At 34.3% G+C, this 14,816-nt stretch overlaps 1 protein-coding gene across 1 annotated transcript in view; it reads right to left on the reverse strand.

Moving 5' to 3' along the window:
* Window positions 1–543: 543 nt before the first annotated feature.
* The window catches only part of LOC134848239 (mitotic apparatus protein p62-like), a 204,708-nt gene continuing 190,435 nt past the window's right edge, over window positions 544–14,816 (reverse strand). Inside the window, exons 4-7 of the mRNA XM_063865623.1 lie at window positions 13,902–14,029; window positions 10,116–10,291; window positions 8,369–8,515; window positions 544–977 (exon numbers count right to left, since the gene is read on the reverse strand). Coding sequence (XP_063721693.1) covers window positions 790–977; window positions 8,369–8,515; window positions 10,116–10,291; window positions 13,902–14,029 — 639 coding nt within the window. The 3' untranslated portion in view covers window positions 544–789. The remainder of the gene's footprint in view (window positions 978–8,368; window positions 8,516–10,115; window positions 10,292–13,901; window positions 14,030–14,816) is intronic.

Below are 14,816 nucleotides of genomic sequence, written 5' to 3' on the forward strand. Positions count from 1 at the left end.
ACTGGAATTATACCTCACCCAATCGCACGTCCAAACCATCCAAATGTTAAGTCTACTTCCCTACCCAAACGGCCAACGGCTCTACTGACGGTAGAAACCAAAAACTGGTCAATGATAAATTGGAGAATACATGCTTTTTAACTGCCAATGCTATGCAACAAAATTTCTACAAATTGAGCTCTTTTAAGTGGAAGTTGTCTTGAAAAAAGTGAACTTTGTAATATAACACTACGCTCACTAGTTGGGTCGCGAAAAGATTTTACGTTGGTTAGTTAGTCTCCAGTCTGATTGTTTTCAGTTACCGCTGAGATCTTTTTCAATTTGTTAAGACTGAAACTAGTGGAAAACAAATTTGCCTCCTATGGCAAACTATCGCCATTGAAACATTGAAACTTCAGATTCAATCAACACATGCCGATGAAAAGAATTTATTCATTTCCTCTTAATTAAGAAAAACAGAAAACAAACGATTAGACTCACGTCACCAAATCAACTTGCATTTTCTAGAACTAATAACTCTAACAACTAATAACTAAGTATAAATAGAGATTTGCTCGACTTATGACAAGACAAATTTTTCAGCATAGTTTTTGGCAAAAAGACTGTGGCCTGCAGTCTAATAATAAATCTGCACTCAAGTTATGATAAGGAAGCTTTCAAGTTAACATAAGGAAATCATCAACAAATGTAGCCTCGGGGAGCAAAAAGAAAACAAGCGAGTTTCATTCACGTGTCCATTGCAGAAGACCAGCACAGGTGATCTGTCTTTGTTTGTTAGGTTACTTGCCTCTAGTTTTTGATGAAGTGGTTCCACAGTTGCTTGACGACTTTCTTGTCGTTGATTTGGAATCTGTTGTTAGCAAAGTTGGTGAACTTCTCCTCTGTCTCGGGCATGGCCACTTTACCCTCAGAGAGAAAATTCTTGGCCGACTCAAATGTCCACGTCACAGGCATCGACTTCCTTTTCTCTTTCTTAGCTACAAACAAACACGCATTGAAAAACTTATTCAAATTCCTGTTGGTACATCTTAGATTCATTAAAAACCATAACTAGAAATGTAAGTAAGACAGAAGCGAAGTTCATTTTAACGGAAGTACTGTAATAACGGAGAAGATACAGAACACGTACTCCTACATTGCAGCATCTGGGATAAAGAGCGGAAGGACACACTTGGAGAAAACCGAAACTAGACGTACTTCAAACAAATACAACCGCCGTCTTGGAATACTTGGGGAGAACTGGGGTTTACCCCCCGTCAGCACTGCAGACGGCCTACAACTAACAACAACAACAGTTCATTTTAACGAACATAACCAACAGACAGTTGGAAGATAGTCAATGAATGCAAGTAAACAGAAAATAAACTGACTTGTTTTATAAAAAATCTCTTTTCGAAAAACTTTCGAATTTCTAAGAAAAAAAATAGATGGTCTTAAATCTTTGATTTTCAAGAACTTACGACTGATACTTTTCTGATAAAATTACCCCATTTTAGAAAAACTGTGGGGTAAAAAAAACTTCCAAGAAAACAAAATTATTAGAACTATTTGAAATAAAGAGGCGAGGCTGCGCTTCGCAAACACAAGCAAGAAAACGACAAAAATCAGCTCCATAAATTGAAATAAGAAAAGAAAAGATAAAAATAAGCGTTGAAAATTAGAAACTTCGCTACGGCGGATTCGATTGTAAGACTGGGAAATTTAGAGTACCCTGTCCTCGTAATTGCATCATGGACCTTTTAAATTTACTCAGCAATCAAGCAGCTACACATGCTAATAAATTGCAAAAGCGATGCAGTAAAAGTGGCAGCAAATCTAGATGGACACAATTTTGCATGTAATAAAAAGAAAAACACAAAGCCAAATTATGTATAAATTATGCTTTGCAAAAAAAATTAGATACATTAATAAAAAAGTTTCTGAAATCGAGTTTTTATTATTGTAGTTGTTTGAAACTGTTGTACCTACTAACTGTGTTAACTCCAGCATCAAAAAAGCCACCAAAAGTAGCATTACTTTTTCTAACTTAGGTAGGAAAATATAGTAGTCGTACTATATACACTACGCTCACAAGTGGATCATTAGGTTAATTCTCATTTCGCTGAAAAATCTAAAACTAAATTCAATTATCAAAATTAGAAGTCGATCACATTTTTTGCGATCTTTACACTTTTGCTGTTCGATAGGAAATGCTGTAACAAAGGAAAAAAAACTGAGCTTAAGAAGAAATCAAAATCAAACCGCGAAGAAATATATTTGAGCATGAAAAATTTTCAGATTTTCCTGAACAAAAAATATGAAAAGAAAAAACATCTACATTGATCGACTGAACTAGATTAATCGACTCTTGAAAAGACATATGCCGAGAAAGATAATCGTCAGCGTTCAAATATCATCAGACAAAATTAGTGGCAACAAAGCCAAAAATACTTGGGTAGACGCCAGTTGGTCCATAAATTTTTCAAAGTTAAATCCATCCGCTCTCGAGAAGCACAAGATAACCAAAAAGATTTATGTTCAAACAATATAAACAAAAGCATGGATGTTAAACTTAGTAATTATAGGAACAACACAAAAAGCTGTAAATATAGCTATTATCAACTCAAAACAGTCTGTGCTGTGGCAACTAAGCCAACAAACGATAGTCAGACATTTTTTCAAGGTGAATTTTTTCAGATAACAAACTAACAGAACCAGGCCAGATTCGAACTCAGGACGTTTGTCGTCCCAGGCATAGAAACTATTGTTCCCGCTTCGGTCACGGCTGGAGGGGTCCCAGTGTCATCCGCCTCCTCAAGGTGGGACCGGCTGCGGCAAAATGGATGATATCTCCCCCTCCCCCACGGTTGGTCCTGCACTGAGCAGGCCGGGGGCTAATAAAAAAAAAAAAAAAAAAAAAAAGAAACTATTGTTCGGCTAAGTGGTCCACAGAAGTTACTATTTATAAGGGAACTTAGCCGACATATTTATAGCAGAATAACCAAAGAGCCGAAAAATCAAATCGAAAATAATTCTGAAGAACACAAAGGAAATAAAAAATATCCAGCAGACAGTTTGAAGAGGGTAGACGAACAAAAAAAAACAAAAGAAAAGTTGATTGAAAACAAATAAACCTTTTCTAAGTTTTTTTGATTTCAAACAATGTTTATGAGTGGCATCATCAACCACTCTTAAACACTGTTTATAGTCGTTGATGATTTCAAACACTTTTTATGAAGGTATATAAGTATGTTTGATACAACAACCATTCGTATGAGTTATGCATTTCAAACCTTTCGCAAATTATACTGAGTTGGAAATTTTCTGAAAAGAAATTTGTTGTTTTACTGTTGTATCAAACAAACATTGCCGACAGACGCTTGGAAAAAAGTCAATGAACACCAGAAAACGCAAAAAAAATTATCTATTTTTGAGCGGTCTAATTTCAAAATAAAACAGCCAACAGACAATTGGAAAACATTCGATGAACGCGATTAAACCGAAAGAAAAAATTAGTGGCAGCAAAGCCACAAATACTTGGGTAGACGCCAGTTGGCCGATAAATTTTTTTAAGTTGAAATCCATCCGTTCTCGGGAAGCACAAAATAACCAAAAAGATACTATCCAATCAAACAATATAAACAAAATCATGGATGTTAAAATTAGTAATTATAGGAATAGAACAAAAGGCTATAAATATAATGAAAATTAATCAACTCAAAATAGTCTATGCTGTGACAGCAGCCGATAAACTATAGTCGAACATTTTTTTCAATGAATTTTTTTTTTCAGATAACTAACAAACCGGTCCAGGCCAGATTTGTCGACACAGGCAAAACCTTTATTGTTAGAATAAGTGGTCCAGAGATATTTTTTATTTATGAGGGAACTTAGCCGATATATTTATAGCAGAATAACCAAAAAACCGAGAAAAATCAAATCGAAAACGAATCTCAAAAAGACGAACGAAATAAAAAAACTTCCAGCAGACAGTTGGAAGAGGATAGACTAACAAGAAAAACCAAAAAAAAATGATTGAAAACATTAAAAAAAAACTTTTTTACTTTTTTCCGATTTCAAACACTGTTTATGAGTGGCGCTTTTTTCGTAGAGTTATCCCATTTAGAGGAAAATGGATCATTCGGTTTTTTTATTCCGCTGGGAATTCAGAAAATTAGAAACCACTTTTGAAGTCGATCACGATTCCCACAACGCTGACGAATTTGCTGTTCGATACTGCAGTTTGTCTTCCTTTCAACCAAGGAGATCATGAACTTCAAAATAAATCAAAAGTCAAACCGCAGAAAAATCTAATTTTAGCGTTAAGAAACTAAAATTTTCCTGGAAAAAAAAACACTAATACCTATATAAGATTCTTCACTAGTTCAATGATTCTTTAAAAAAGCTTGAAATGTTGCTTAATATGCTACTGCATAACAACACATACCTAAATAAATCGAAAACTAAGACGATAGCGCTTAAGTCTGCAACCATTAAGGAGAAAGATCACCAACCACAAAATGTTAATGTTGAAATACTAAAAATAGCATTAGCACAGAGACAAACCTGCAGCTTTACAAACAACAGAAAGTGGAGAAAGTGGCAATAGATTCAGAAGCTTCAAAAAGCACAAAAACACAAACTTGATTGTACTAATTTGGAGTTTTACACACTACGGGCGACCATTTGTTTGAATTATGCATTTCAAAAATTTCGCGAAACATACTGAGTTGAAAAATTCCTGAAAGAATCAATATCCTACCGTTGTATCAAAGAAACATCGCCAACAGACAGTTGGAAAAAAATCAATGAACACGAGAAAACAGTAAAAAAAATGACTTATTTATGAGAAAACTTCAACGATCTAATTTCAAAATAAAACATAGCCAACAGACAGCTGAAATACATTCAATGAACGCAATTAAACCAGAAAAAAATCTCACCTTTTGAATTTCAGAGACAAACGAAGACGGCCTTGAAGCTCTTTGGGTTACTAGAAAAATTTTAGATTGTCACTTTTTCGATAAACTTAACCCAATTTGAGAAAACTTGATCAATTAGTATATTTTTTATTTCGCTGGGAAATCTGATAATTAAAATCCATTTTCCAAATTAGAAGTCGATCACGTTTTTCGTGAAATTTACAATTTTTCTGTTCCATAATGGAGTTTGCCTTCCTTTTAGCAAAGAAAATGAACTGAACTTCAAACAGAAACAAAAGTCAAACCACGAAAAATTGAATTTCAGCGTGAACAAATTTCAAGACTTTTTTCTGGAAAAAAAACAAAAGACCGATATAAGAGTACTCACTGCGTTCATTACTCTTAAAAAAGATCGTATATATCTAAGTGCAATCATAAATGCATGAATAAGTATGAATGCATATATGTAGCTAGTAGAGCATTTTCAACTTTTTCCTGAAAAAAAAAAGACAAAAAAATCACCAAGACCTATATAAGAGTCTTCACTACGTTCAACGACTCTTAAATAGCTTTTTTCGCCTCAATTGATGAACTAAAAAAGCATCTACTGTACTAATTTATCACAACTCAAATGTCAAAACACGGTATTACTGTTCCAATGCAGCCCTCTGATTCAAAAAAGTGGCATCAAAAGTAGCCTTTTAGTTTAGACTTAGGTTGGAAACAAAAGTTGCAACGTACTATCATACTGAGCTTCACATGTTTAATCGGTAGTTACTGAGTAGCAGTAGGTAAAACAGCAGTAGGTTATTCACAGAGGCAAAGTGGATGCTCGAAAGACTTGCGATACAACAAAAACATTGCGTTACAAGCTAATGAGTAGAAAAAGAGAACATTTACGTTGAAAAATTCATGATTGTATTAGATGATAATCACAAACAGCCATATAAATCATTAGAAATCCTTTGCTGAGTAGTAACTAATGCGATAATGCGTTTTTTTAAGCTTCAAAGTTTGTACCACCAATTCGTAATACAAAAAAAAAAACGCATTAAGATATATTTTGCCTTCAAAACTATACAATATAAGTTGACTAAGCCGATATATCATTCACCGAAACTGTTTAAACGAAAAACACTAATTAAGTCTTAGTAAATTTACAAATTGTAGAATTTTCAATGAGTGAATAACTGTTTAAATTTAAATAAAACCAATGCATTGGAAAGTATGCCAATAAAAACTCAAGTGGTACAAACTGCATTTTTGAAAAATGGACAATGCACCGACCGAAATTAGGATGAAAGCCGATTAAAACATAGCCAACAGACAGTTGCATAAGTCAATGAACGCATTAAAACAGAAAAAAAAAGGCCGACTTGTTTTTCGAAAAAACTTCAACTTTCGAATTTCAGAGAAAGAAATAGATTAACGTAAGGATCTATGAATTTCTAGATTATTTTATGATTGGAATTTTCTGTTAAAATTAACCAGAAAGCTGGATCAATAGGTAAATCTTTTATTTCGCTATGAAATCTGATAATTAATTTCTATTTTCGAAATTAGAAGTCGATCACGTTTTTCGTGACCTTTATAATTTTGCTGTTCGATAGTGGAGTTTGCCTTCCTTTGACAAAGAAAATGAACTGCACTTAAAATGGAATCAAAAGTCAAACCACGAAAAATTGATTTGAGCCGGAACAAGTTTTTAAGGCTTTTCCTGAAAAAAAAAAATCATCGCGACTTATATAAGAGTTTCTTAAAAATAAGAATGTTTCTTTAAAAATACGACTGCCTGAAACGAAACAGGAACGAAACCACCTAAAAACTATATTATCTAAAGTATAATAAATTCATTTACATTTTCCAAGAAAATGAGCATGTCAGCATTCTGCACGAGAAATTAACCATTTCTAGTAAATTGGACATTCTGTAAACGAAGTTGTTCTCGGTGAAAGTCTAGCAACGGTTGCAACACCCAGCAGCAAAAAAATTTCTGTTTACAAATGAAATTTCGAACCATCAATTAGTCTTAGAACTGATTGAAGCTCAGGATTTTTTAATGATATTTTCGACAAAACTGATTTTTAAAACAAACCATTTTTGAAATTCGAAACAAAGTCAAAGAGGAACATGGATAAAAGCAGTAGCGGTTTTAGGAGAGGGGTCGACCCTTTGATACAATTATACAGCATCCATTTTTGACCCAAAATTTTTTAAAGATGCCTAAGGCGCTACTAAAAAATCAACTTACAGCGGAGCGCGCGCCCAATAGAGGCAAATTTTTCTACAGAGTATGGTTTTTCAGGGGGCTCGCACAATAAATTTGGTCGAACTAAAAACAATCGTTTTAATTTTTTGAATCTTTAAATCCTAGATCCACGAATTGATAGTCGGTTGCTGGACAAGTAGCACTGAATGTTTCGACCACCTTTATGCAAGAAAAGCAATATAACAAACGAAAAAATTTATAAAAACAAAATTTTTCTGGGCAGTGGGAGGAGTGCAATTAGATAATATTCTGCAAGAATGAGGTAATTATAGCAAAAATAACCTCAAAATAGCTTAGTAGAATTGGATAGGAATTCATTCCCTCTCATTCTTTAGTGTAGATTAGACTGAAAAACGTTAAAACTCAGACAACTTTTCATTTCTTTTGGAATCCGAACCACTCACAGTTAACAATGCTTTAAAATGATACCAAACTTGTTCCTCTATGAACTTTTTTGAAGCACCCAAAATTAAGCAGAAACCCACCCTAAAAAGCTTGAGAGGTCAAACTGGATGACTTAAAGCCAAAAACCGATCAATTTTTATGAAAATCTCTTCATTTCTGAGTCATTTAAAGTCTCCACAAACCAAACAAAATGCTAATAACCGAAACTTAATGTAAGCGACCGAATTCATTGATGCAATCGATATCATTGATTTCCCTCGTTTTTAACAGATTTAAGTAGTAAAATTTGGTTGCTATGTTTCGTAAAGACATTGTTGTTTCAATTAGCAAGAATGCTCCATTCTTTTTGAACCTGAAATATTTTTTTCTCGAAACCAACATGGAACACTACCGAGAACACGACCAAAAGGAGCTCTAATTAAAAAAAGTTAAAATAAGCCTCGAATTAGTAAAAATTCGGCTACGTCTGAGATTCGAACCTGCGACAAAGAGAATATGAGTCTCGCGCACTAATCTCTTAGCCACGGACGTTTAATATCTGCAAAACACTAGCCAAAAATAAAGCAGAGAACAGCTGCTATGCAATTTTTAATGCTACAGTTCAATCTCCAAATAAGTGAACATTTTTGATGAACACTTTTTTTGCGAGTTACGTTAGAAAAAAAGAAGGTTCGCAATAATACACTAATCTGAACGCTAGTGTAATTAGCCACTAGCGAGCAGCTTGTAACTCTCGCTTGTGTAAACATTTCACTTGCAACAGAGAAGAGACTACGCTATACTTCTAGCTTACATTTCTTTCCCGAAGCTGATGTGCTTTCTGAGTTGACAGCCTGTGTGTTCTCTTTTATCTTCGAGTCTGTTGTCCCTTTCGTCGGCTGGGCAGCTGGCGGCTCCGAAGCTCGCTTGTCTTTATTCTTCTTCGCACTTGTTGCAGTACCTGAAAAAAAGGCAGCTCAATTTCAATTTCGTCATTTAAAACTACCCCAGGCTCCGATTATAATAGGAAAAGTTAGTTAGCTTTCGTGAGTTTGGTCTTATCGAAGAAATCAGCAGAATTAAAACAAAACTGGCTTCATTAAAAACTACACAGAATTATGCAGAAAAAATTGGAAGCCAGCGTGAGCTTTCATCGCAGAATTTGTACCATTCATTTGCTGTTGTTGGAAGACAATTGGAAAAAAGTCCATGAACGCAGGAAAACAAAAAATAGACTTATTTTTTAGAACTCAAATTTGAAAAAAATATTGCCTTAAGCTCTGGGAATTTCAAGAAAACTTTATGATTAACACTTTTCATGATAAGTTTTGATGCTAAAATTAATCTAATTTGAGGAAACTGGATCAACAGATAAAATTTTTATTTCGCTGGGAAATCTGAAAATTAAATTCCACTTTCGAAACTAGAAGGCAATCACCTTACAATTTTGCTGTTCGATCGTCAAGTTTGCTTTCCTTTAAGAAAAAGTTATTGAAAAGTCAAAAAATACAAAATCAGAAAACTTCCAAAGAGCTTCCAAAAATTTAAAAAGTAAACAAACCTTTCTTCCGGACCCAAGCCGCCAAAAAATTAGCAGACACAAAAGTCTAAAATATTCGAACATTTTCAGCTTCCACAAAAACAGGTCCCGACTGGAATCGATATTGTTGAATTCGTCGTCTAAAGAATGGGTGTTACCACTGCACCAAATGCACAGAACACTCCTTGAATTTATCAAGAAAACAAATTCCAAAAAATATTATTGAACAGCATGAAAAACATCGAAAAGTACCAAAAAATGAACAAATTTCTTGGAAGTCAATAAGTTGCCCAAAACCGGAAAACATTGAAATTTTATTTAATTTGAGTGTAAAATCCCAATGTTTAAGCAAACTTGGTGCTGCTGCAACAAAGCTGGCAAAAAAGCCGAGAAACAGAAGCTCGGCAAAGATTTTCTAACTCGCGGACAATTTTCCGCTTACAAAAAAAAACACAGAGGCGAAGTTGCACTTCGCATACACAAGCAAAAATTTGACCGACAACGCTACTGGGAAAGCTGAAGGAGTAAAATTTTGAGTCTACAAAAGTTCTTAAGTGATGCACGCCAATTATGAGTCTACATAATTGCTAAGTGACGCAAGCCAACTATGACGCATTAGCAGTACCAGTCAATTTGAAAAGAAGTTTATCAACTAACATGCCTCAATCTATAGAGCGGACGCATTTTAACTAGTAAACGAAAAAGTTCATTAAAAACCTGCGACCCTGCTGAGGTTCGATCCCTCACATTTTGCTGCTGGTCTTCTTCCGTACCTCAACGCTAAAGAACCATAACACCATGAAGCTAAAGTGCTATTTGTAATACAATAGTGTGTTTTATTATCCTTAACATTTGCTGTACTTAATCGCTGGTTATTGATCTTATGCATATACTGCAAAAAAGAGCACCTGCAAAAAGAGCACTAATATTTGCGACTTAGGTTGGAAAACAAAGTGAGTTCGTAATATCACACAAGCTTTGCTTGTGTAATCAGTCGAGTGTCAACATTTATTATACTTGCCTTCATCATCGTCTTCTTCCTCCAAGATGTCTTCAACATCGTCGTAATCATCATCTTCTGAGTCGTCCAAATCCAACTTTGCCTTCAATTTCTTAATTTCATTTAAATGTTTTTCGTATTCTCCCTCGTCATCATCCATGTCACCTTCTCCATCTTTGCTTGTTTCTAGCATCGGTCTAAAATAGAAACTATACAATTACTCGATGGCTAGTACCTATTCGGAAAAACAGCTAAAATATATTCTTGTCTTTTTTAGCTTTCTCTGCAAAATTAAAAAAGGACGGCCTTTGAAAGTTGAGAACACCTCAATCTTTCGATTCAAAATCAAATTGGAATTGCCTCACAGTAACAGCGTTTCTGGCACCTGGCTGCAGTAAGTAATTCAATTCAAACAGTGATGTCACCATCTGTCCACAAAATTCAACTTTCTCACCAGATACATTAATTAGGTCACAACTCACAAACTTTCCAACATTCGAGTAGAAAAAAAATAATGTATAACAAATCTCTTTTAAATTCAAGAATCTTCTAAGATTGACACTTTTTCGATAAAACTAACCAAATTTGAAAACCTGAAAGCATAAAAACTTAAAATTAAACTTCCTTTTCGAAACTAATTCGAAGAAGAGTTTGCGCAATTTACTCTTTCGTTACTGTAGACCGTAATCTGCTTTCCATGTAAAGGCAAATGAGCATAAATTCACCACATAAAAAGCTGACAAAAATCAACAACAAAAATCAAATTTGGGAGTAAACAATTTTTCAGAACTTCAACAGCAAAAAAATAACACGACCTATACAGTGCTGATTTAAATTATCCGGACAAAACTTGAATTTTCAAACGCATTTTTCTCAAATTGGGTTAAGATTTGACAAAAAGTGAAGAGAACAAAAGTTGCTTAGAAGAGTGAAAACTTTTTCTCTTATACTGGTTTTCGGAGATTTAACCCTTCTTAAACTTTGTTGAGCTGCGTAAGAAGCTTCCTGTGATATAATTTTCTTATCAATTAACAAAGTAGTTTCAGCGTAATTCTTGATTAATTGAAAAAAGCCAAAATGACCCATTTTTGGGGTAAATTTTTTGTTGAGAATTTCGGAGAAAAAATGGCATCATATTAATTCTGGTGAAATTCTAAGCAACTTTTGTTCTCTTCACTTTTTGTCAAATCTTAACCCAATTTGAGAAAAATGCGTTTGAAAATTCAAGTTTTGTTCGTTTTGTCCGGATAATTTAAATCAGCACTGTAAGTCATTGACATTTTTGCAAACAAATTCGAAAAACGGATAATTGCAAAAAAAACACAAAATACATTTTTGAAAACTGCAATATAAAAGTCGAGATACAAAACCTCTATAAGAAACATAAAATACAGAAGTAAAGCGCAGCTTCGCGCCACGAGCCATACAACGGAAACATGACACCACAAACAAACCGACGGTAAAAGAGACAAAAAATACGACGATTTTTAGGGAAAACTCGAAAAAGTTTTCGAACAAAATATTTACCTTTATTTTCAATAACTTACATTTGAAATATATTCAACAAGACAATTGAGCTTTAAATTAGCAACAAAACAAACTTTAAAAAGCAGTAACAAAACCGGCATTATCTGAGTTGAGTAAAAAAAATTCTCAGCCCCCCTCATGAAAACATTTAGACTAAAAACTTTAACTTCAGCCCTTAAATTAACTTGTTTGTTGAGTTGATGCTGTCTGTCTTCTCTTTACTCTCCAGGATATCCTACTCGATGAGCAGTACTGCTCTTTAGGATCTCCCACCAGACATAATATATTGCTTTTGGCGTTGTATATGTAGCTGTGAGTTAAGATATAAGCCTAACTCATAGAGTAATTTCGGATAGGGTACACCGTCTGCTCTTTACGCTATCTTATTTTCGGCCGGATAGATTCGTGCAACTTCTTAGTCTAATACCGATCCTAATCTTACTCTTATATTTACTAGTCTCAGGTTGTTTAACTAGTCTCTGCTAGGCTCAATAGATCTAGAATATACTGGTTTATTGCGGCTGCTGAAGATCTCGAGGAGAGGCAACTAATTTCTAAGTTAAATTCAAATCTCTCTGGTGCTGAAATTACAAGTAATTTCAGCACTTACAAATAAGTGGGTTGTTAGTTGGATGGATTGTGATTGGTTAATATTAAATATTTTAGTGGTAAAATATCTAATTTATAAATAATAAAATGTAGTTTAGATCAGGTTCCAGCTGGTAAATTTCAAAAACTGTTTTCGCTTATCATACAGCTCAAAATTAGGTCGTCATGCCGATACTATTTATACCGAAACCTTTAAAGCCGACTAAAGACATGAAAACAAATAAGAACTACAATACTGAAACCGGAGTTAGTAAAATTAGAACCAACAAAAAATATAGCCACCAGAGAACAAATGGAAAAGATGATTAAAACAGTGAATATTTTTCATGTTTCGCATCTCGAAGAAAGCAGCATATCACAATTAATCACTTAATCAAACCACTCGCTAAGCGCACCTTTCCCGATTGTCTTGAAAAATTGAAAAATTCGTTTTTTATGTGAAACAAGGAAAAATGAGCATCAAATTCTAGAATTTCAAGTCTTTTAAGTTCGCCGAGCAACATTTTTGAGAATGTCTTGATTAGAAGCGAAGTCAAACATTAATTACAGACTTTATGGGGATTCTGACTAAGCAATTAACAGGTCATGTGATCTCCATTGCCCTTAAGAAAGCGTTCGATACACTAGATCATCAAACACTAGAAAAGTTGGAGTTCCATGGTTATAAAGGAGCAATATTTGAAATAAAGAAAAGCTACTTAGTCTTGCAGGGATCATTTTTAGGGGTCTACCTAAACAAGCCGACGGGACTTCAAGCCGAAGGGACTTCAGGCCGATATTTAAACTTTACATACATACACCTCAAATCACTATTTTTTATCTGTAAAACGTTGCTTATAAAATTTTAGGCAAGTTTAGACCAGAATAACGATAGCCGGTTGCTGTCCAGGTAACACATATTTCCAATCAAAACCGTTTTTTTAAAACAAATTGTGATGCTTTTGAAATGAACAGATCTGAAGAAAAGCCCGCAATTAACAGAAAGAGTACAACGCGCATATTGGACCACCGTTTTCATTAAAAAAAAATCGAAAAGATCAAGATAAATTGCAGATTTTTGTCGTTTTTTTTTGCTGTAAAGAAGCTTAGAAAATAAAAATTCATAGAGTAAAACTAAAGTGGTATGTCTTATTTCCATTTTTAAAGCTTTACTTGTTTTTCGCTCAAAATTATAAATAAAGCCAGTTTTTCTATACACAGGATTTTTTGAACATTTTCGACTAGGGTTCGAATCACGACCGCGGGATCTTTTCAATGATATATCACTCGATCCCTTCCGACATTTATTGATGGTACCTGATATTGTGTTGAAAACAAAAACATAGGCAACAAACAAAAAAAAACAAAGTCAGTAGGAAAAGAATAGCCAGATCTATTTAATTAGGTGGGAAATCTGAAAATTCAATTCCACTTTCAAAACTCGAAGCCGCTCAAATTTTTTTTGTGCCCTTCTGCTGTTCGAAAACAGAGCATACTATCAATGTTCAATTAAGTGCTTTCGCACTAATTTGTGTGCATCGTCAGAAAATCGAATCATCTGCAATGGTACTCATCATTGCAAACCAGTTCATCGACTCTTAAAAAAAAACTAGAACACACCCGAAAACAAAGTTCCTCCCGACTTTCAGTGATCTTCTAGTTTTTCCTAGTTAATTCAAATATATGCCTTACACTTCGTCACCTTCATCTTCATCATCGTCTTCCTCTGGATCCATCGCAGGTAATGGGATCTTCGCAGTCTTTGTTTCATCTGATTTAGCAGCTTCAGGCTTTTTGCTCGGCTCAGGCTTGCTTGATACCTAAACAATAGTTAGTTATCAGGTAAACTTTTTACACAGACGCGAAGCTGAGCTTCGCGCCACTTGCGATACAAAACACGAAAGCCACTAAGTCAAAAAAATCGAAAACTTCGAACTATATCTACCGATAAGGCTTGGTAAGAATGTGAAACTATCATCGGAAGAAAAGCTATCACGAGGTAACAAAGCCGGAAAAACCTTAGCAGAAACCCTATAGGCCAATTATTTTTAATTATCAAGTCCCCCACGCCATCAAACAAACCAAAAAACACTCCCCCACGCGTCAAATGAAACAATATGCTGCCACTATGCCGATAAAACATTGGCCAAAATCTAAAAAGCCAGAAAAAAGAGAAAAGAAACAAAGCCGAAAAAAAATATGACTACTAAAAAGTTATCAAGTCACCCTTACCCTTAAAACACATACACAGCTCGCGAAACGACGCAATACATGGCGAATAAGCCGATAGAAACATAAGCCAAAAACCTATCAAGCCGGAAAAAAAGGAGAAGAAAAATCACAAAAAAATACAAATTTCTAAGACTAATGTAAAATTATTAAGTTCCCCTCACTCTTAAAACACAGACACGCAATATGAGGCCATTAAACTGATATATTATAGGCCGAAACTTATCAAGTCGAAAGAAAAGAAAAACAAAAAAGCCAAAAAAAACGTTATGAAAAACTTATGAAAGAACAATAATTTCCAATAAGGTTTTAAGCATTTTGTGCGATCGAGAGAAGAACATAAAAATTATGTTTCTTTTGAAACCACTTGAAATTAGG

This window comes from Symsagittifera roscoffensis, chromosome 6 (assembly GCF_963678635.1).
Source record: "Symsagittifera roscoffensis chromosome 6, txSymRosc1.1, whole genome shotgun sequence".
NCBI classification, from domain to species: Eukaryota; Metazoa; Xenacoelomorpha; order Acoela; family Convolutidae; genus Symsagittifera; species Symsagittifera roscoffensis.